The sequence below is a fragment of the Neomonachus schauinslandi genome, chromosome 10 (assembly GCF_002201575.2).
Source record: "Neomonachus schauinslandi chromosome 10, ASM220157v2, whole genome shotgun sequence".
In the NCBI taxonomy this organism is placed as follows: Eukaryota; Metazoa; Chordata; class Mammalia; order Carnivora; family Phocidae; genus Neomonachus; species Neomonachus schauinslandi.
Window position 1 is genome coordinate 34,943,343 of NC_058412.1, and position 22,691 is coordinate 34,966,033.

At 43.2% G+C, this 22,691-nt stretch overlaps 2 protein-coding genes and 2 long non-coding RNA genes across 4 annotated transcripts; all 4 read right to left on the reverse strand.

Moving 5' to 3' along the window:
* Window positions 1–304: 304 nt before the first annotated feature.
* LOC110587577 (zinc finger protein 135-like) lies at window positions 305–1,552 on the reverse strand (the record flags this gene model as incomplete). Its single annotated transcript, XM_044918873.1, has 2 exons — window positions 305–1,331; window positions 1,494–1,552. Coding segments are annotated over 2 exons (906 nt in total), but the record flags the coding sequence as incomplete, so codon positions are not given.
* Window positions 1,553–5,508: 3,956 nt separating this feature from the next.
* Window positions 5,509–10,496, reverse strand: LOC110587300. The gene is made up of 3 exons (XR_002480746.1): window positions 10,462–10,496; window positions 8,873–8,961; window positions 5,509–5,538 (listed from the first exon to the last, which is right to left on the reverse strand). It is a non-coding gene; the product is annotated as an uncharacterized LOC110587300 (long non-coding RNA).
* Window positions 10,496–15,943, reverse strand: LOC110587578. The gene is made up of 3 exons (XR_002480767.1): window positions 15,807–15,943; window positions 10,689–10,822; window positions 10,496–10,586 (listed from the first exon to the last, which is right to left on the reverse strand). It is a non-coding gene; the product is annotated as an uncharacterized LOC110587578 (long non-coding RNA).
* Window positions 15,944–16,007: 64 nt separating this feature from the next.
* LOC123326011 (zinc finger protein 2-like) lies at window positions 16,008–22,226 on the reverse strand. Its single transcript, XM_044918874.1, is given in 5 exon segments — window positions 16,008–17,062; window positions 18,527–18,640; window positions 20,658–20,715; window positions 20,717–20,785; window positions 22,097–22,226. Coding segments are annotated over 5 exon segments (1,314 nt in total). The 5' UTR covers window positions 22,115–22,226.
* Between the last annotated feature and the right edge of the window lie 465 nt (window positions 22,227–22,691).

Below are 22,691 nucleotides of genomic sequence, written 5' to 3' on the forward strand. Positions count from 1 at the left end.
TCAGGTCATGATCCCAGGGTCCTGGGATCGAGCCCCGCATCGGGCTCCCTGCTCTGCGGGGAGCCTGCTTCTCCCTCTCCCCCTCCCCCTGCTGGTGTTCCCTTTCTCGCTATGTCTCTCTCTGTCAAATAAATAAATAAAATCTTTAAAAAAAAAAAAAAAAGAGAGACTATCCAGCCCAGACAAGATCTCTTCTTTGCATCATCGCACACCCTATTTTTCCCACAAGGATTTGGAAGCTTACATACACCTTAGGGTTGGAAATAATCTTCCTCTTTCCCCAAGGAAACTCAAAGTCCTCTGCTGCACTGAAAAAATGTAAAACCCCTCCTTCACATTCTAAGTAAGCTATGCCTTGTATCAGCAATGACTTCTCAATTAATGTCTTTTGTGTAACACACTCTGAAATTCCCTTGTAGCCCTCACACCACGTTTAGTAATTGTTCGATAAATATGTTCTGAATGTACCACATTTACATAGTCTTTATCCAGTATGAATTCTCTTTTGCTGGCCAAAGGCTGAATGCTCACTAAACGCTTTTCCGTATTCTTTGGTTTTCCCTCCAGCATGGGTTTTCTGATGTTGAGAAAGGGATGAACTCTGGCTGAAAGCTTTTCCACATTCCTTACATCTATAGGGCTTTTCTCCAGTGTGAGTTTTCTGATGCTTTGTAAGAGATGAGCTCTGGCTGAAAGCTTTTCCACAGTCCTTACACTTATAAGGTTTCTCTCCAGTGTGTGTTCTCTGATGACGAATAAGGGCTGAGCGGTCACTGAAGGCTTTGGCACAATCATTGCATTTATAGGGTTTCTCCCCAGTGTGAGTTCTCTGGTGTTGAGTCAGGGCTGAACAGTAGCCAAAGGCTTTCCCACACTCATTACACTCATAAGGCCTCTCCCCAGTATGAGTTCTCTGGTGCTGAATAAGGCCTGATCGATCACTAAAGGCTTTCCCACATTCATTACACTTATAGGGTTTCTCTCCAGTGTGAATGACCTGATGCTGGGTAAGGAATGTGCTTTGGCTAAAGGCCTTCCCACATTCGTTACACTCATAAGGTTTCTCTCCAGTATGAATTCGCTGATGTTGAGTGAGGTACGAGCTCTGATTAAAGGCCTTCCCACATTCATTGCATTCATAGGGCTTCTCTCCAGTATGGATGATATGATGCCGAATAAGGGCAGAGCGGTGACTGAAGGCTTTCCCACATTCATGACATTCGTAGGGTTTCTCTCCAGTATGAATTCTCTGGTGTAGAGTAAGGTGTATGCTCTGGCTAAAAGCTTTACCACATTCGTTACATTCGTAGGGCTTTTCTCCTGTGTGAATTCTCTGATGCAAGACAAAAGCTGAGTAGTAACTAAAGGCTTTCTCACACTCATTACACTTCCAAGGTTTCTTCTCTGCACAAATTTTCTCGTGCCTCATTAGATCTGAATTTTGTTTTAAGTTCTTTTTAAATGAATCACAGTTATGTAGTCTCTCTCCTTGCTGTTGAGTAAGTAATGATCTTTGACTAAAACTTCTCCCAAATTCATCACACTGGTAACTTCCCTCCCCAGAAGATTTCTTCTGAGTGACAACCTCCTGTATTAAATGTTTCTCATGGTTTTCCTCCTGACTCTCTGAAGAATCCTCACATTCACTGGAACTTTCCTTTGGGAATCTTTCTATTAACACACCAGCGGCTGATTCTTCCTCAGAAATATCCTGCTCTGGAGTAAGCTCCTTGCTTTCTGGTATTGTCTCCCAGTCTGAAAGAAACAAAAATACACATATTTTCCTACATGGGAAAGAAAAATAACTGCTGTGGTAGGAAAAGAATGAAAAATAAACAAATGAATAATGCTTACAAGAGAACACAGGAACTTGAAAGCTCTCAAAAATAGCTTTGCAATTCTGAAAGAACTTGAGAAAAGAAAGGTGAGTGGGCAAAGAAATGCAATTGCACAAAAGTGAAAGAGTGAGAAGGCACTCAATACTCTTTTATCTAGGCAGGTAGGAGATGAGTAAGAATAACAGAGAATAAGACTAGGCAGAGGTCATGTGGGTAAATGGCAGATGAGATTTAAAAATGGGTGAGGTGGAGACAGAAAAGACAGTCTTGCAAGGATTGCCCACTCTTACCTCCTCACTGGAGCCTCTGCATCTCATGCCTTGAGAAAGACCATCGTTAGTTGATCTCCTTGCTACCAATCTTTCCCCATCCCAGGATTTCGCAATCACTGCTAACAGACTAACCTTCAAAACCTTAAAAAAAAAACTCTGTTGGTTCCACGGTCTCAAGATGAGACACTGATTCTCTAAGCTAGCATTCAAAGTGGTCCAGATCAGGGTGCTGGGTGGCTCAGTTGGTTAAGTGCGTGCCTTCTGCTCAGGTCATGATCTCAGGGTCCTGGGATGGAGTCTCGCATCAGGCTCCCTGCTCAGTGGGGAGTCTGCTTCTTCCTTTCCCTCTGGCCCTCCCCCTGCTCTTGTGCACTCGCTCTCTCTCTCTCTCTCTCTCTCTCTCAAATAAATAAATAAAACTTTAAAAAAAATTAAAAAAAAAAAAAAAAAGAAACAAAGTGGTCCAGAGCAGCAAATTCACATCATCACAAAGCTTAGTGATTAAGAAGCAAATCAAACAACTGGGTGGCTCAGTCAGTAAGCGTCCAACTCTTGATTTCAGCTGTCATGGTTTCAGGGCCGTGAGATTGAGCCCCATGTCAGACTCTGCGCTTAGCATGGAATCTACTTGGGATTCTCTTTCCCTCTCCCTTTGCCCCTCCCATTTGTCCTCTTCTCTCTCAAATAAATAAATATTTTTAAAATAAAATAAAATAATAAATCTTAAAAAAAAAAAAGAAGTAACTGATCACCTCTGACTGCCCCACACCTAACAAACTTTAAAGAGTTAAATAGAGGGGCGCCTGGGTGGCTCAGTCGTTAAGTGTCTCCCTTCAGCTCAGGTCATGATCCCAGGGTCCTGGGATCAAGCCCCACATCAGGCTCCCTGCTCCGCGGGAAGCCTGCTTCTCCCTCTTCCACTCCCCCTGCTTGTGTTCCCTCTCCCGCTGTGTCTCTCTCTGTCAAATAAATAAAATCTTGGGGGAAAAAAGCCCTATAAAGAGTTAAATAGAATGAAGTTTGAAAAAAAAGAGCAGCATGTAGGGAGTAGAAGGGTCAAACCCCTAGATGCTCAGATTGGTTCCCAACCTGTCAGGAAAACTGCCCCAAATCCTAGGTTTCCTCGTAAGAGTTTTGGGAGAAAAGCTAAAAATGTTTAAATATTTCCAGGCTTAAATGGTCTTTAATATCCATTCCAACCATGACTCTATATGAAATAAATCAATACAATACAATGTTCTCAACTACATATAATCAGGGAAGTACCTGGGATTTTAAAGGGCAAATGGGTAGAAACAAGTTAAAGGCAAACGGACTTTCAGCTAAGGGGAATGGAAGAATTAAATCCCGAAATATCCGTGGAGAACACAGTTAATGGAGGAAAGTAGGAGATTGCCTGTCTCGTGTTAAGGGTTCAAGTTGAAGGATAAAGTAGGTGAAATGGTTAGGCAGGTAGTAACAAAAGCCTTGAAAGCAGGTAGAGGAATACAGAACTGGCAGAGTGGGGAATCCAGCAGTGGTATGCTGCCTCAGTTAGACAAGGGTAAGACGAAGGAACGTATAATTAGTAGGTAGTCCATTGTGGTATCCACTTTGATAGAAATGATCAGGTCAAATTCATGATATCTCTCAAAATAATTTACCGGGACTTAATCAATAGTTATTACTTGCTTAGCATTTGGTCAGGTACTATTCTAAGCATTTCTTTTGAATTATTTCATTTGATCTTCACAGCAACCCTATGAGTTAAGAGCTATCATTATCCCCATTTTATAGTTGAGGACTTTGAGTCACAGAGAGGATAATTCACTTGTTAAAGGTCACAAAGCTATTAAGTAGTTAAGACTGGCTTTGAACACATTTAGACTGGTTCCAAAGTCTGCATGCAACCACTATTCTATGCTATCTCTACTTAGATAAAGAGGAAGGCAAGGGGAAACTCAGAGATCGATTTTTAGTCATTGGTCCGAGATAAAAAGTCACACTTTCCTGCAGAGATAAAATAAAAAGTAATATGAAAAAGCCTGGTTTAGAGCCTAACACCCAAGCATATTATGAACAAATATTAAAATGTTGACTTAATTTTTACCTTATTTGGGAAAAAGAATAGGTTTGAAAGGGTGGAAAGTATTTATTTTCTAAAAAAAAAAAAAATTTAAAAAGTATGCATTTATAAAAGATGATCATCCACAGAGCTGGAGTGTGGCATGGGAGAAAGGGACTTCACTTCAACTTTTCCATGGGTCTAGTGAAATCTGGAAAGGCTCCTCCACAAGCACTTCAAAGATGCTTTGACCCCATTTGATCCTACTGACCATCTGGGCTTTATGTTATCACTCACCTGGTGCTTTTGATACTTCTCTCTCTAGCTCTTCCCCACGCTCCAGCTGAGAGATGACATCAGGCTTGGAAATTAGAAGCCCTGTTCATGGGAAAAGAAAAATTCGTTTGGTAACAAGTGTTATTTCCTTGGTCATTAGGGAAGATAGTATAAGAGAAAGAAAGAGGGGCGCCTGGGTGGTTCAGTCAGTTACGCGTCTGCCTTCGGCTCAGGTCATGATCCTGGCGTCCTGGGAGTGAGCCCCGCATCGGGCTCCCTGCTTCTCCCTCTCCCTCTGCCATTCCCCCTGCTTGTGCTGTCTGGCTCTCTCTCTGCCAAATAAATAAAATCTTTAAAAAAAGAGAGAGAGAAAGAAAGAGAGAGGTCAGTTCTAGATTTCTCCCTCAACAGTGCTAAGAAGGTAGGAAGATGGATATGGGGTCTACTTGAGCAAAACAACTAAGTCACTTGTTTTTACCTCTCTCTATTAAAACAATAAACACCCATTTCTTTCTTTTTTTTTTTAAAGATTTTATTTGTTCATTTGAGACACAGAGATACAGAGAGAGAGAGAGAGAGAGAGTATGAACAGGGGGAGAGGGAGAGGGAGAAGCAGGCTCCCCGCTGAGCCAGGAGCCCGATGTGGGGCTTGATCCCAGAACCCCGGGATCATGACCTGAGCCAAAGGCAGACGCTTAACCATCTGAGCCACCCAGGCGCCCCAAGCACCCATTTCTTAAAAGGTATCTTCACTAGAACTTTGTCTCAACATCCTTGGTCAGGGAGTAGAGAAGGATGCTACCACCTAGGAAAATACAATCTAAAGGTGTCCATCTCTAACTCTGGCAGAGTTACACATATATCCAGAAACAAAAGTAGACATTGCCTGTCTCAGGACTTACACAGCGATTAAGAATCTTTGATTCTCAGAGCTCCTAGGAACTGAGAAAGCAAAGGTACCACACTGGGTAAGTTCAAAGCAGGGGAGGAGGCCATCCTTACCCAGCAAGACCAGATTCCTATGCTTCTCAGGCACATCTCCCTGAGGAGGGTTCAGCTGCCCCCACTGGGTAAGAGCCTCAGCCATATCCCTGATCACCAATGACTCCTGAAAAACCAAACACACCTGTGCTCACCAAGGGATCTTCCAGGAGCCTCTGAGAGGGACTCAAACTGATAGCATAAGAGAAGGAAGACAGGAAGGACAGGAGGGTTAGACAAAAGGACCTCTAACATCCCTTCCAACAGTAAGATTCTCTGGTGCATCTGTAGCCAGACTCGCTCCTTGCATCCATACAAGAGAACTGCATGTAACCTGCAAGTAGGAAGGAACCTTCACTGTAAAACCTGAAGGGACCAAGTTATTAGTTTATAGATCGATAAATTAAATTACACAACTACAGAAATCCTTACCATTTAGACACGGGGAAGGGAGAAAATATAATTACGAGTTAACTATTTTCTCTGTGGTATGGTTTTAAACTGTAAGGAGTTTAAGAAACAGGAAATATTTTTCTCTCTAGTTTTCCTTTGGGAGTAAAATCTGCCCAATACATACTAAAGTTAAGATGATTGCTATACATGTCACAGAATGTAGATTTATTTGTAAAACAGTATCTCAAGCTCAAATTACAAAAGTCCCCCAAGTGTTCCTGCCATGTCTCGTAATGGCCCTGATCAGTGTGACACCCCCATCCCCTGCTCTGTCTACTTCTCCCCTCTCACACCCTACTCCTCCCACATTCCTTGTGCTCCAGCTGGTGGCTGCCATTCAGCTGCTTGAGATGTGTGCCACATTCCCTTTTACCCCCTTATACAGGCTGCTTCCTGTTCCTGAATGCTCTCCCCCTGCCACATCCTTTCAGCTATTTTAATCCTGCTCACACTTCAGATCTCAGTTCAGGTGTTACCTCCTCAGGGAAGGCTTTCCTGGCTCTCTGGGCTGGTGCACCATGTTCTTCCCCTTCTCTTGTGTGATGCACACACTGAGGGGACTTTGTGAGTAATGTCTGTCTGTCCTATTAGACGGTAAGCTCCACAAGAGCAGAGGCCGGGTCTAATTTTGCTCACTGGAGCAACTCTAGTTATCTGGCACAGAGCAGAAACACTGTGTATTTGTCAAAGGCTGAAGGAAGGAAGGAACATTGAAGAAGAATTAGTAGAAACAGTTTAAATGGGGTTCTGTAAAAGTGGGCGTGGGAACAGAGGTGGGGAGGGGAAGAGAAGGATATCAGACATTGCAGGAGTACAAGCCTAACCTTGATCTATCTTTTTGTGACAGGCACAAAGTTCAGATTGTCTCCTAAAATGTAGGGCAAGGGAGCAGAGTGGGTAATGCTCATCTGAATCTGTAGCTGAATCTATTTACTGCTGATAAGACAGATGTCTACTAATTTTTCTAATTCTATATAAAAAATTTCCTGTACAACTTTAATTGTGATACATTAAAACAGACCTGTCCCTGGGATGCTAGCAAATGAAACAGTCTTGTCTCTCTTTGAACTACCACTTTTGCCATAGCTCCCTGAACATACATATGAATATACTGGGTAATTTTGTTTGCAGTCAGCATTCTAGTGTTTATGATACAGCCTTCCAAAAATAAATGGTAAAAACAATTCATATAATAAAATAAAGTTAAGATAACTACCTACTTGGAAAATCCCCTGCTCAAAATTATTTATTTATTTATTTATTTTATGTTGAATATTTTATCTTGTTTTCTTTTAACTTAAATTCAATTAATTAACATATAGTGTATTATTAGTTTCAGAGGTAGAGGTCAGTGATTCATCAGTCTTATATAATACCCAGTGCTCATTACATCACCTGCCCTCCTTTTTTTTTTTTTTTTTTAAAGATTTTATTTATTTATTTATTTGAGAGAGAGAGACTGAGAGAGAGAGCACATGAGAGGGGGGAGGGTCGGGAGGGTCAGAGGGAGAAGCAGACTCCCTGCCGAGCAGGGAGCCCGATGCGGGACTCGATCCAGGGACTCCAGGATCATGACCTGAGCCGAAGGCCGTCGCTTAACCAACTGAGCCACCCAGGCGCCCGATCACCTGCCCTCCTTAATGTCCATCACCCAGTTACCCCATCCCCCCAACCCCCTCCCCTCCAGTAACCCTCAGTTTGTTTCCTATAGTTAAGTGTCTCTTACAGTTTGTCTGCCTCTCTGATTTCGTCTTGTTTTATTTTTCCCTCCCTTCCCCTATGCTCCTCTGTTTTGTTTCTTAAATCCACATATGTTAACTCTTTAATACTTGAAGTATAAAATCAGTACCCTTTTTATTTAAGTTCATGGTCCCTTAAGACCATGTGCCTCAGGAGTGATCAACACAGCAATATAATTTATATGGTCTCCTCTCTTTACAAACAGTAACAGACTAACTGGCAGTTCCTTTCAGACTTTAGTTTCCTGAGAAAACCTCAGAAATTGAACTTGTTTAAAGAGCTGCTGCTCAGTGTGCATGTGCTGGGGCTGGAAGACACAGGAAGACCAACTGGAAACCGTCCAGCAGAGGCTACTGACTCTCTCTCCCCTTTCCTCTGAAAGACATCTACAAATTCAGATCAGAACCCCCAGCGTTTCAGACCTAAGCGCTGTGAGGCAGGTCTGAAGTTGTCAAATAGTCCCACTGCCTTTACCACAGAGTTTGCCATTCACCCAGGGTCTGAGGCCAGATCTTACAGAAACATCTTGACTTATTTCCCTTCAATCAGAGAGAGGCATGTTTCGTCTTGCTGGGCCTCTACAAACTTTTACGGGGTTTTATTTACCTTTGGAATAAGACCCCGTGTAGGTTTTCCTGCAGTCTGGCTACAACATACCTAAGCTTCCCTTACCACACTCTAGCTCACCCTACAGTGACACACATACCCCGTGAAGACCTCCAACTCGCTTACAGACTTTCTGCCAAAGCTTTTCTCTCTCTTGGAATAATCCTGTATTCTATTCTCCAACTACCTACTCTCTCTTATTTTCCAAAGTACAGCTTTTATCCCAGTATTTTTTCCCCCAAATACTCTAGAGGATGTGAAACCTCTTCCAAGGCCTTTTATGACTTAATCTGTACCAGTCATTTCTGCATCTTTATATATATACCTTCTTGCTGATTAACTATTTTCCTTATCTCTGTCTTATTTCCTCAGTAAATTTTGTGAGTCAGGGAAACTGGCTTCTATTATTTTGCACCTGACCATGAGGCCAATGACAGCACCAAAGGCCTCGTAAGAGTGAATTGAGCACTAAGTGGATTGTGAAGTAATGCTGGAGGGAAAGTTCTGCACAAGTGACGAGCATTTACTGTCAGGTTCATCACTCATCATTTTATCAGGATGAACCCAGGAGTCTAGGAATCATGGCTGAGCAACTCCATAACAATGGAGGAAATCGTATTTCTGTTCTGAAAACAAAAGAGAAAAAAGGAAATTAAACCCACCTGGGATGCAGGGGTCAGCAGCACAGTGGTCATGCCATTTTCTTTTGGGTCTCCAGCACAGGGATAGTCTGAGTCCTCAGAAAGTGACCCTACAAGTGGAGACAGGAGCCATGATGATTACTCTTGCTTTGCAGTAAACCTGAGGATACTGCCACACACAGCTACTTGTCACCTAAGAAAAGTCAACACAGGAAATCAAGGGACAATCCCACAACATCCCTGAATTAATACAAACATGACCATCGTTGCCTCCAACTCCTCCTATCTTTCTCTGCCCTTAAACTCTAGAAGGACTCTGCTATGAAAATCTGGACACATAAATTAAATACGTATTTCTAACTCTCATCGCTGAGTGAGAATCAAAGTAATATTCAAAGTTTCTGTGTGTCCATCCGATCCTCATTTAATGTTTCATTCCTGTTCTTTTCCAGGCTCACAGGATGAAGGAAGACTAGTTAAATTCTTCTTGAACACTGGCTTTTCAGATACAATACTGGCATTCTTAGAAAAGCAATGGGTCTTATGGGGGAAAAAATCCAGGATTCTAAACAAATCCTGTGACTTCTGGAATACTCACTTTCCCCATCTGCCAAATGGGTATAACAATCTCCTTCCAACCACCTTATGGGGTTCCCGTGAAGACAAAACGAAGTCATTGTCAAAAGCCACATTGTCGGATCTGGTGATTTTGGGTGCAAGGGAGGCATACATCATTCTTAAGACCAGCAGGGCAATGAGGTAGCGGGCTCTCCCTCAAAACCCCAATGTGAGACCAACCAGTTGGAAAGGGCTGTCGTCTCACAGAGAAGACGTGATGCTTCTCCTTCCAGAGCCTGCCCCAGCCAGAGGGCAGCCTTTCCCCCTTTTTTTCTCTCCAGCAGGCTCTGCGGCCGCATCCCTCCGAAATTCTCACCTCTGCCCCCAGGCTCCATGGCGACTCCCTCCCCCGGCCCGCGCAGGTGACGACTGCCTCGGGAGAAGGGAGCAGCGAACGGGCGAGGGACCCCGGGGGTCCACCGCTCTGGTGCACTCGGAGGCCCGGGAACGCGCGCGCGACCCTCGCAGGGCAGCCTGGCGCCACCCGGGTGGCCCTCCCGCCGCCCTCCTTCCGGCCACTCAGACTTGGAAGGCCCCGCGCTCAGCCCTCCTCGACAACAGGCTCGACCTCCCGCACGACGCAGAGGAAGCCCCGGCCAGGCGACAAAGGTATCTAGGAATCCGCCGGGCCAACTTGCGCCGGCCCAAGTTGCGCCGGCCCGAACTCGAGGCTGAACTACAACTCCCAGAATCCTCCGCGGGGCGCGGCTCACGTCACGGGACGCCGCTTCCCAGAGGACTCCGCGGGACGCTGGCCAGGCGGTACCCCACTATTCGGGGCTGATAGGCCCGCGACGTCATGTAGTTACTGGGTTTCCAAGAGCGTCGAGCCCCGTAGGAAACCCCTTGCTGGCTGCTCGAAAGGCCGCGCCTTCCTCGATGCCGACTCTGGGCCCGGGCCCAGAAGATGTGTTCGGCCACGCTAAACCCCGCCTCGCATGGCAACTGACGGGCCGAGGGCCCCCACCACCTACCCAGGATTCCCTCTTTACCTTTGGTACTCCCCCCGAGGGGAGGCGCCCGCATCCCCACCGCTTCCTTCCTGCGCTTCCATGGTGTTAGCCCATTGTGACGGGGACACAGATTATATAAAGTAACCAAGGGTGTGTATTCCAGGCTGCAGAATAAGGAAAAATGGAATCTCAGTCCTGGATATCACCTCAACCCAGACACAGTCAGATCCCCAAGAAGTTACTAGTTAATAACTGGTCCCGCTAACCTCAAGGCGACTGGAACATGGAAGTCTCTCAAGACTCCAGAGAAGTTCGAGGAGCTGTCAGCTGGGATTGGGTGTATCTTCAGGATGGTGCATGGTCTCACGTATCTTCCACAATAAAGTAGCCAGTTTTCTCTCTAGTTCAAATTTCCAAGAAAGAAAATCAAATTAGCCTGTCCCTCTTTGAGTAGAAGCCACAATGTCCATTTGTCTTTTCTCTAATAGCGTTCCCAACTTTTAGGTAGGCCTAAAGCTTCCTAAAGATTACATTTCTTATCATCCCTACCTCTTGCCAGGGAAATGAGAGCAAAGTGATTCTTAAAGGGAAGAGGAAAGCTCCTCCATGCTGGCTGGAACACAAGTCATTGTGGACCACGTGGACAAGGTTAACACCAGAGAAATGGCAAACCAACACGGTAGAAGGAACTGAGCCCCTGACAATTAGGTGGAACAGAACTTGAGCTTTAATGTGAGAGAGATGTAAACTTCTATTTTATATAAGCCACTATTACACTAGGTTTGTTATACACATAGCTACACTTACCTTCTGATTTGTAAGGTTGGCTGCTTTTGGTCCAATCAGCTAGGGCTGAGAGGAGAGACAGCATGTGATAGAGGACACAGCCCTACCAGCTCAAAGAACAGCTGAAAGGAGCCTCCCCCCAACCAACCCCCTCCATAGCAAGAGCTATGGAGTGGACAGTTTATTTGAAAAACTGTTGTATATGAAAGGCACCACTTGTCTGGAACACCAGACAAGTTAACCAACCCCATCACAGAAATCCCCCTTCTTTTGTTACCAAATCAATGGTCAATTCTCAGTCTTCCTCTCACTTTATCTATCACCAGCGGTTGATAAAACTGACTACTCCTTCCTCCTGGAAAAACTCTGGTTTTCCTCCTTGACTGATGACTCCTTCTCAGTTTCTAAATAGACTCCTCTTCCTTCTCCCCAGCCTCGAAACCAGTGATTCTCAAACTATACCATGATCAGAATCACCTGGAAGAATTGTTAAAACACAGTGCTGAATTCTATCTAACCTTATTCAGGATTCTGGGGTGAGGCCTGAGATTTTGCTTTTCTAACAAGTTCCCAAGGGCTGCTGAAGCTGCTCATTTGGGAACCAACTAAATGTTGGAATGTCCCAGAGACCAATCCTTGGGCCGCTCTTCTTTTTCTGTGAACACTTACTTCTTAGTAATCTTGTTCAGACTAGATGTTCTAAATACCATCCAAATGTGATCAATTCCCAATTCGTATCTCTAACATGGGCTTCTCCTCTGACCTTGAGTTGTCTCCTCAATCTCTTTACTTGGATATTTAATAAATATCTCTAATATAGGATGTTCAAAACTGAACTTTTGATGCCCTTCCTCCCCCAATGCCATAACTCTTCCTCCTACAGTTTTCCCTACTTCAGTAAATGGCAACTCATCCTTCTAGTTGCTCAGTCCAAACACCTTGGAGTCATCTTTCTTCTCTTTATCTCACAACCCACATCCAGTTCCTCTGCAAATCCTGTTGGCCGTACTTTCAAAATACACATAGAATCTGACCACGTCTCGCCATCTCCACTGCTACCACCCTGGTCTAACCACCCATCAACTGTTGCCTGGATCACTGCAAATGCCTGCTGACTGGTCTCACTCCTACTCTTGCGCTGTACATCCTATTCTTAACACAATTGCTCTCCAATCTCAAAACAAAGCCAAAGTCCTTACAGTGGCCCACAAAGCCCTGCAAAATCCACACACACTAACTCTCTGATCTCATCTTCTACCACTTTCCCCTCATTTGTTCTGCTGCAGCCACACTGACCTATCATTCAATTGAGTGAGGCATGCTTCCACTATGGAGCCTCTGCGCTTCTTCCTCTGCCTGGATAGATGTGAAGGGTGGATATCCCCCAAGTATTCACATGGCTTGCTCTCTCACCTCCTCCAAGCCTTTGTTCTCCTTGTGAAGCCTTCGCTGACCACTTCATTTTTTTCCATAGTACTTATCTCTTTCTAACATGTAATTAATTTTGTTTATTGGGTATCTCCCAACACATATACACCACAGATTAAGCTCCATGGGAGGAGTATCCCAGAGTATTTACTGCTACTTAGATGATCAATAACTGAGTATACTCTTTTCTGTGCTTGTAGAGAAGGTGTAAATGCCTGAAACTAATATTGCCCTCATTGTTTTTCTTGGCTTTCATTTGTGTGCTTTTGGAAAACCTGGACTTCCTTTGTAATCCTACTTTTATTTACAGAGGCCCTACTTTAGAAATCATGTAGCCCTGGACACTACCAGCTGGCCCAAGCACATAAATTGGTGTTCCACAGTAGAGTGGAGTTGAAACACTTTAAGATATAGTCTCTTAAGGGTTTTCCTAAATTTAGTGAGTGCTTCTGTTTCCTTCTAGTCTGTCTTTGTGTTTGCCACAAAATCTCACCAGGAAAGCATCTTTGCATTCCTTCGAAGCTACAGTGCCTTGAAAGGCCATTTACTTTGAGATGAAAATTGATATGCAGAGTGATAAACAAGGAATCTTTTAGTCACCACAGAAGAGGGCAAAACTGAAAATGTAAAGGTGGATTTGGATGGCAAACAGGTGGAGGTCTCAGGGACATGAGATTCAACAGAAGAGAGAGGTGCTACAGGTCTCGGGTAGGGAGAGAAGAAGGCAGACTTGAGACAGGTAATCAAACTTGGCGGGAAATAAATAGCAAAGGCAATAAATCAGGCATGAGTATGTGCCTAGTCAAGTTACATGTTACCTTTGGGCCTGTGCACATACCCTCAGCACTTTGCTCTACCTCAGCTGCCTGAGCCTATGAACCCACTCAGACATTTGATTGCACCAGCTTCAGCTGGGCAGTTATCTGCTTGGGAGTGCCAGTCTCTCCCCCTTGCTTGCCACAGGCCAAACAACTGCACAGCTCAAGTTTCTGGTTCCTTGCACCACCTCCAGGCTTGCTTAAGTGCCACACAGTGGGCTGTGGGATCTGGCCTCCCTAGAGGTGGCTGGATGAAGCAACCTGAAAGTATGAGGGAAACAGGAGGAATCTGATCAGATAAATTCCTTCTGTTTCTCTTTGCCCACCAACTTTAACAGAAATTTCCTTTGGCTGTGAATATAGTGGTTAAATACATAAGGGTTTATTCTCTCTCATGCAAGATCAGAAGTAGGCAGTCCAGAGCTGGTATGGAATCTCCAAAAGATCATCAAGGAATCAGATGTCTTCTGTTTTTCTCCTTTCCCATCCTTCAGGCATGACTTAGATCCTCAAAGTCACAAGATGGCTGCTGGAATTCCAGCCACTAAATCCACATTCCAGGTAGAGAAGAAGGGAAAGGCAAAGGCAAAAAGAGGTTTTTTAGATGTCCCTCCCTTTTAAGGTGCCTTTCTAGAAGTCTTATCCAACAAATTCCAATGATATCAACATATCATTTGCCTGGTATGTGATATATCAATATACTTGGCTTGACATTTGATATATCTGTATTTCATTGGCCTGATAGATATACCTCACTGCAAGAGAGGCTGAGCAATATAGTTGAGCACTCCGTTGCTCAGAAGAGACTTGGATTTCCTATTGTTAAGAAAGAAAAGAAGTATGACTACAAGTTAGGCAACTAACAGCTTCTGCCACAGTAAGCATTAATCAATGCTTATTATCAACACTTCGGCTTTTGCAATCATGAGGTTCTGTAAGATGGCTCAGTAAGTTGAACTACTGATCCTGGGATATTTGGTCAATTGCTTCTTCTGCATACTTTGCACAGGTTTTAGACACATGTGTGATGGAAAGGAATCCACATTTTTACATGATACCTATGGCATGTTTTATAGGTTGGGCATCATACAAGGGGACAGATCTTTGATCATCATGGGGACTGATTTTTTGTGGTCTCTGCTACTGGGCTTCACTATAACTCCATTTGTCCTGCCCAAGGTTCCAGATTCCTGTCTATTAACAAGATGAAAGAAGAGAGTGCCATGCTAATTCTCTATCTTTCATCCATTATAATACCAATGTGGTATAAGAAATTAAAACAACTGTGCTTTAAAAAAAAAAAAATCTAGATGTGAGGAACCTGTCCTCCTCCTCATCTAGGTGCTTGTGTTCTCTCAGCTGCTCTCTGGAATTATTGTTTTATTACTAAGGAGGAATTCTCAAGATGTAGGTGTAAGGAAGCCAATCTATGTCTCCACTGTGTAGGTGTGGATAGGACAGTCTGCATTTTGGTTTCACAGATACTGATGTTCTGGCAAGAAGGACATCATGTCTAATAGGATGTGGTAGCCTGGGTCTCAGTTACATTCTCATGTCCGCTGCTTTAGTACTGAAGGATGACTACTCATGGATGAGCTATACCTGGAGTTAACTTTGGCTTTGTGATATTCTTTGAGACTAGACATAGCACCATCTCCTGGTTCATTGTAGCTGACTTCTTCAGCCTGGAAACCCACCCATCTGCCATGGCTACAGCCGGCTTGCAATTGGACTTTGAACATTTGGTGTGAATATTTTTCCCATCAGCAATTATACACGAATACATTATGAGAAAGGGAAGGTGTTGTGTCCAGGGTATGGATGGAATGGCAAAACCAGGCTAAGGAATTTTAGTTATCAATGAGATTAAACAAATATAAAACAAAAACACAACCATTAACCTAGAAACAAGGGTGATAGGTTAGTCTACTAGAGCCCAAAGGTCAGGTTAGAGCCAAAGTTCAGGGAAACTAAGGATCCTGAGGGAAGAACAAGGGCATACCCAAACCAGGGCTCCAGAAACCTCCAAGAAGAGTGGATTAAGAGCTAATAGGGCAGTTATAGTGAAGGTATTTACAGTCCTACATACATATTACCTTCATGTTAATTTTCTTACTGAAGTTTCTAGTTCTAGAAACTACTTTTGACTGGGGACTCAAGTTCTCATGACTAGACAGGTATTCATTCATTGAGAAAATATGTAATAAGTGGCAGGCAGCACACTGGGGACACAGCAGTGCACAGATATGAAATAGTTCCCATTCTTATGGAGTGGTCCAGAAATTAAAAAAACAATTATAAATAAATAAATAACGTATGATGCTTATCTTAGGGTCCCCTTCAAACACTTACAAAACATATTGATTGGAGAGCTTCTGACCAATCTGGGGATCCTCAGAGTATTATACTAAGTATGAGGCATCCAAGGGGAAGTCTATGGCATGGTCCATTAAGACTATTTACTGAGACTCTAGTATCAAATGGAGGCATGAGAATAAGCAGCAGTTAGAAGGTGCTCAAACACAAATCTTCATTATCTTGCACAAAAGCGGCTTAAGTTCCTGTGGGGGTCCCTGGCCGGGCTGAAGCACCTCTGTGATAGTCTGAAGCCCGCCTGGCATAACGTCGCTGATGTTGGATGATAGAGGACTTGCAATTGAACACCTTCCCACACACGCTGCATTCGTAGGGCTTCTCTCCAGTGTGCACTCTCTGATGCTGAGTAAGCGGTCTCTTCTGGAGGAAGGTTTTCCCACATTTGGTGCATTTATAGGGCTTGTCTCCACTATGAATTTTCTGATGCTGATTAAGGGATGAGCGGTCAAAGAAAACTTTCCCACACTCATTACGTTCAAAAGGGGTCTCTCCGGTGTGTGCTCTGCGGTGGCGAATGAGGGAGGAGCGGTCAAACAGGGCTTTGCCACACCCCCTGCATTCATAAGGACGCTCTCCAGTGTGAGTGAGCTTGTGGCGAGCAAGGATGCTTTTCTGGCTAAAGGATCTCCCACATTCTGTACACTCGTAAGGACTTTCTCCAGTATGAATTCTCTGATGGCGGGTAAAAGATGAGCGGACAAAGAAAGCCTTGCCACATTCGTGACATTTAAAGGGCTTCTCTCCAGTATGAGTTCGCTGATGTTCGGTAAGGGTTAATGGGTCATAGAAAGTTTTCCCACATTCATTGCATTCAAAGGGGCTCTTCCCAGTGTGAGACATCAGGTGTTTCTTAAGACTACTTCTATAGCTGAAGGTTTTCCCGCACTCTTGACAGTTATAAGGTTTCTCTCCAGTGTGGGTCCTTTGATGACGAGTGAGGGATAAGTAGTTATATAAGGTCTTCCCACATATGCTGCATTCAAGGTTTCTCCCCTTACTGTTGGTTTTCTTGGCAGGAGTGGATCTTTGCGAGTCTTCCTTGGGGGAGGATTTCTTCAAAGTCTCCCCTGAAAGATGTTCTTTCTTGGTGCCCTCAAGGTTTTCTGGGCCAAGTACAGGACCCAGAGGACCATCTTTTCTGAGTGTTTCCATTAATGTCTTTTGTGACTTTGCTTCTTTAGAAACATCCTGCCTTTGAGTTGAGTCCTGGCTCTCAAGTCTAGCATTCTGGTCTAAAACAAATAGAAATTACAGATATAACTGGGTCTTAATATTAGTGAAAAAAAGAACATTATCTATGTTAAGAAAAGAATGAACAGGGGCGCCTGGGTGGCTCAGTCAGTTAAGTGTCTGCCTTCGGCTCAGGTCATGATCCCAGGGTCCTGGGATTGAGCCCCAGTCGGGCTCCCTGCTCAGTGGGGAGTCTGCTTCTCCCTCTGCCTCTCCCCCTGGCTTGTGCTCTCTCTCACTCACACTCTTTTCTCTCTCAAATAAATAAATAAAATCTTTTAAAAAAAAAAGAGAAGAATGAATACAAAATACTGCCTGGTTTATTGATAACTCCTCAAAAGAAAAACATCACAGAGAGGCTGAAAAATGGCAGAGGAGAAGAGAACAGAGAAGAGAAGTAGAAGGTGCGCAATTAGCCCGCCAAACAAGCTTCTGTTGTTCATTCATTAGATATTTACTAGGTGCCTACAAAGTGCTAGGTACAGTAGAAGTCATGGGACTCTACTGAATAAGAGAGACATGGTCCCTGCCCTCATGATGCTTATATTCTATATGACAGCAGACAAAGAGTAAACAAATAAAATGTAACAGATATGGTAAGTCCAGTGAAGGAAATAATGAATGGAAGTTGGAGTGGGGTCTTCTTTAGAGGGAAAACTTAAGAATGGTCATCTGGAAGATATATTAACCATGCGAACAACCAAAAGAAGAACATTTCAGGGAGAGGTACATGCAGAAAAACAGGGGATACACAAAGAAGCATGGAAATGACTGGGCAGTTTATTACATGTCAGTGAGTTTAAACAGCAGAGAGTAAGTGGGAAGACCAGCTAGGACCTGAGAAAGTGAACTGTCAATGACAATGGCTTTTAAAGGAAGAGGAAGAGATATGGTAAAAGGTAAGTAGGAAAGATAAAAAAGTATTATCAGAGTTAAATACAAATAGGTCTCAACCCTCCCTCAGCCTCCGACCCCAAAACCCCCAACAGGTGGGACCTTGATACCTGTTTGTTCATATGACAAATACCTGAGTGTGTGCTATGTACCAGGTACTGTTCTAAACACTGGGGATCCAGTAGTGAACAACATAAAACCTCTGATGGAGTTTACATTTTCATCAGGGTAGGTATGGACAAACACGGAACAAAATAAAAAAGTAAAAATATAGTATGTTAGGAAGACACACCTGAGAAGAGAGCTAAGGTAGTGCAGGGAAGGAGGAAAGAGATGGAGAGAGTTCAATTACAGATAGGGTCGTCAGGGCAGGCCTGACTGAGAAGGCAGCATATTTGAGCAAAAACCTGAGAAAGGTGACAAGAAAGCCACGTGGCTACCTGGGCATAAGTTTTCCAGACAAAGACCCAGTATAGAAGTGACCCTCTCCATAGGCCTATGACTAGCACAAGGAGTGGTCGGTCTCTAAGTGAACTGTCCAGCGAAATCCCATCTACCCAGTTCACACATACCTAGGAAAGTGCTTCCTGGGACTTCACTTTCTTCATCTTCCTGAAAATCAAGTTTCCATGGCTCTTCACCTCTCTTCAACTGGAAAATCACATCAGGTTTAGGAACTAGAATTCCTGCTCACAAAGGACAAAATGAGAAATGGCTGTTTGGGATGGAAATTCACAACTATCCCAGGGTTTAATAAGATCCCCTTACTCTCTAGAGAGGAAAATGGAAGTATCCAAAAAGCATATGCTAATTTCTAAGATAAGATGCTAATTCTCCTTCTCTGAAGGGAAGTCAGTACTGACTTTCTAGAAAGTCTGAATTAGATCTATTGAAGTAGTTCACTAATTTTTCTCTGATCTAGGAACCTCCCCCAGATGGAACGAGTATTCTTGTGAGTTGAGGGGAAATTCTTAGCTTAGAGAAGTAGAATATGGAGAAGGTTCTGCACTTCAAGGAACTAAGGTGAAGAAGCTATCCCATTTTCTTTTGTAGTTTTTTAAATAATAGATTTGTATCCCTTAATTATACTTCTGTGCAATTATACTGAATTTGATGCAACTACAAATCAAACCAGAGCAGTTTAAGAAATATATTCAACTTATGTGCAGTTAATATTAAAGACTTAAAACTGAAAACATTAATAAACAATTTTTTAGAAATTCTTAAAAAGAAAAATTATAATGTCTTTGGTTTTTAATGATTTAAAGTAGTGACATTTATAAATGTCATATATATAAATTTCTTTAGTGACATATATAAATTTTCTACATTTAGTTTTTAATTGCACTATTAAATGTTTAAGCACACAAAAGGCATAAGGACTAAAACAAACACCTATGAACCCATCTAACTTAATAAACATTAATACTAAGATTGAAGCCCCTCCCTCATCCCCTCTTCCTCCCCCACCACGAGGCAACCACTATACTAACTTTGGTGTTAATCACTATGCATTTAAAAATGTTTCCTCATCTTTGTAGTTTTAAAAATATTTCATGTTCAGGGTGCCTGGGTGGCTCAGTCAGTTTGGTGTCCAACTCTTGATTTCGGCTCAGGTCACGATCTCAGGGTCGTGAGATCAAGCCCTATGTCAGGCTCTGCGCTGAGCATGGAGCCTGCTTGGGATTCTCTCTCTCTCCCTCTCCCTCTGAGCCGCCACCCCCCAACCCCGGCTCGTGCACACACACACACACTCTCTCTCTAAAAAAAAAATTTTTTTTAATTAAAAAAAATATTTCATGTTCATTGTAGACAATTAAGAAAGATAAAAAAACGAAAAAGTTACCTGTAAGCCTACTAGTCAAAGATAATTAGGGGTAAAATTTTGGTGTAGATTCGGGCGCCTGGGTGGCTCAGTTGGTTAAGCGACTGCCTTCGGCTCGGGTCATGATCCTGGAGTCCCTGGATCGAGTCCCGCATCGGGCTCCCTGCTCGGCGGGGAGTCTGCTTCTCCCTCTGACCCTCCCCCCTCTCATGTGTTCTCTCTCATTCTCTCTCTCTCAAATAAATAAATAAAACCTAAAAAAAAAAAAAATTTTTGGTGTAGATTCTTCCAGACTTTTCCTATGCATATAGATATATGTTGTAAATGTACTCAGGTTCCAATCATTTCATATACTGCTTTTATCATTTAACAGGATATTATTAATATCTTTCTAACTCTATAAATATCATTCATGGTCAAGGCCCATGTGGATGTACAATGTACTCCATTATGGATGTACAATGATTCATTTACCTAAATCCCTATTCCCAAGTGCCTGCGTTGTTTCCATTGTTTTCCAATTTTAGGAAAACAGAGATAAATATATATCTGATTTTCCCCCCCTTATTGAAAATTCCCAGGAAAGGGGGTACCCATTTTCCATTTTATATAATACAATTTTTTGCTTAAAGCTAGGGTCTCAGACCAAACTTCACTTATCCTACAGATTCTATCCAGATCAAAAAGGCCATTTACTGACAGTACTGACAGCTATTAGTTAAACACAAACAACAAAAAATAAATAAACCACTTACACCCTTCCTGGGGATCTATCCGAAGATGTACAATTCTGCCCCAGTAAGAAAAGAAGGGCGGCCATCTTCTTCACACACACACCCAATGGCAGATTCTGAATCACCAAGGAAAGTCATGCTTACCCAAAGAAACAAAACCCTGATAGTTCTCCAGCGTCACCTCCCTGTAAAGAGCCCTCTGAGATAGGGACCAGTTGCTTCCACTCATCCTTTGAGAACTTCAGAGCCACATCCTTAAACTTGAGTGACTTCTGAAAAGACAAACATGTTCTTACTCACCTATGTGTCTTCTTTTATGTCTCACTGAGTAAGAGAAAAGAATACAGCACCGGAGGATATATGAAATAAAAAAGAAATGATTTTAATGATGTAAGAGCACTGGATACTTTACATAAGAGGTACAGGTCTGAGGGGCACCTGGGTGGCTCAATCAGTTAAGTGTCTGACTCTTGATCTCAGCTCAGGTCTTGATCTCAGGGTCGTGAGTTCAAGCCCTGTGTTGGGCTCCACACTGGACATAGAGACTACTTAAAAAAAAAAAAAAAAGAGGGGCGCCTGGGTGGCTCAGTTGTTGGGCGTCTGCCTTTGGCTCGGGTCGTGGTCCCGGGATCCTGGGATCAAGCCCCACATCGGGCTCCCTGCTTGGCGGGAAGCCTGCTTCTCCCTCTCCCACTCCCCCTGCTTGTGTTCCTCTCTCGCTGTGTCTCTCTATCAAATAAATAAAATCTTAAAAAAAAAAAAAAGATGGGGTACATGGGTGGCTCAGTTGGTTAAGCGTCTGCCTTTGGCTCAGGATTGAGCCCTGCGTTGGGCTCCCGGCTCAGTGGGGAGCCTGCTTCTCCCTCTCTTTCTGCCCTCCCCCTTGCTCATGCTCCATTTCTCTCTCTTTCAAATAAATAAATAAAATCTTAAAAAAAAAAAAAGAGGTACAGGTCTGTGACCTGAGGCATGAAACTCTTGGTGATAGCCTCATGTCATATCCATGGCAGAGCCTCCAAACTTCAGGGACACTGTTATTAGCCTCAATTTTTTAAATCATAAAATTAAAGAATTAGATTAGATGATCTTTAAATTCCCTTTCAGCTCTAACACTCATGGATCCATGAGGATCTCAGCCTGAACAACTGATTCTCAAGTCAAGGGAAGATCCATGATAAGTGTACGAGGAACGGAAGATACTTTTAAGAACTAAAACTGGAGAAAAAAGATAAAAAAATATGGTGTCCCTTTGAAAAGAATATAACAGTCCAGACTAGAAGATTCAGAATTTTTATATTCTCGTGAGAGTTCTCTAAGCACTCCCTGAGCTCACTGCTAAGGGCAGAGCTGCCTCAATCCTCTGGTCCCCAACCATTACAAAAGACATGATGGGGCCGGTCACCAAGGCGTTATGAAGGGCCATTCAGAAGGAAGATCCCTACAGCTGTGTTGTATGGTGAGAAAGAAGAGAATCTGACGCCAGCAAACATTCTCGTCTTCTCTTCAGAGCCCAACTTTTACCATAATGGGATGAATCTCCAAGGCTTGCAAAGAAGCTCCGGACTGAAGAAAATCTAACTCACCTGCCATCTGGCCGCCATTCTCTCCTCCTCTATGTTCTCTTGGAAAAGGCCTAGGCCAGAGTTGGCAGAGCTAGAGAAGGAAACATGAAAGAGACCAATTGCATTTTGTAGTTCTCTGACCCAGACTAAAAATCTCTACATATCAATTAGGTATGAAACAGCCCTTACTCTCAATACTCTACGAAGAGCAAAGCAAGCCTAGAAGTAAATTCGTTTCCCAGGAGATGGAAATTATGGATATTGCCATAACTCTGTTCCTGAGTTAGCAGCTTCCTGGGAACAGAACCCACACCAGAAAACTATTAAAAAATCAAACAGTTTACAATGAAGTTAATTTTTACCCCGTTTTATAAATCTATAATAAGCATTGTACTCTGTAGTATTTTGACATAAATAAGCAATTTAATAAATAACTCAATTTGACTTTTAAGTTCAAGATGACCAGGAGGATGCTTATACGAACACTTTTTTTAAAAGCTAATGTGAATAGGGAGCCTGGGTGGCTCTGTCGGTTAAGCGTCTGCCTTCAGCTCAGGTCATGATCCCAGAGTCCTGGGATCAAGCCCCACATCAGGCTTCCCTCCTCAGTGAGAAG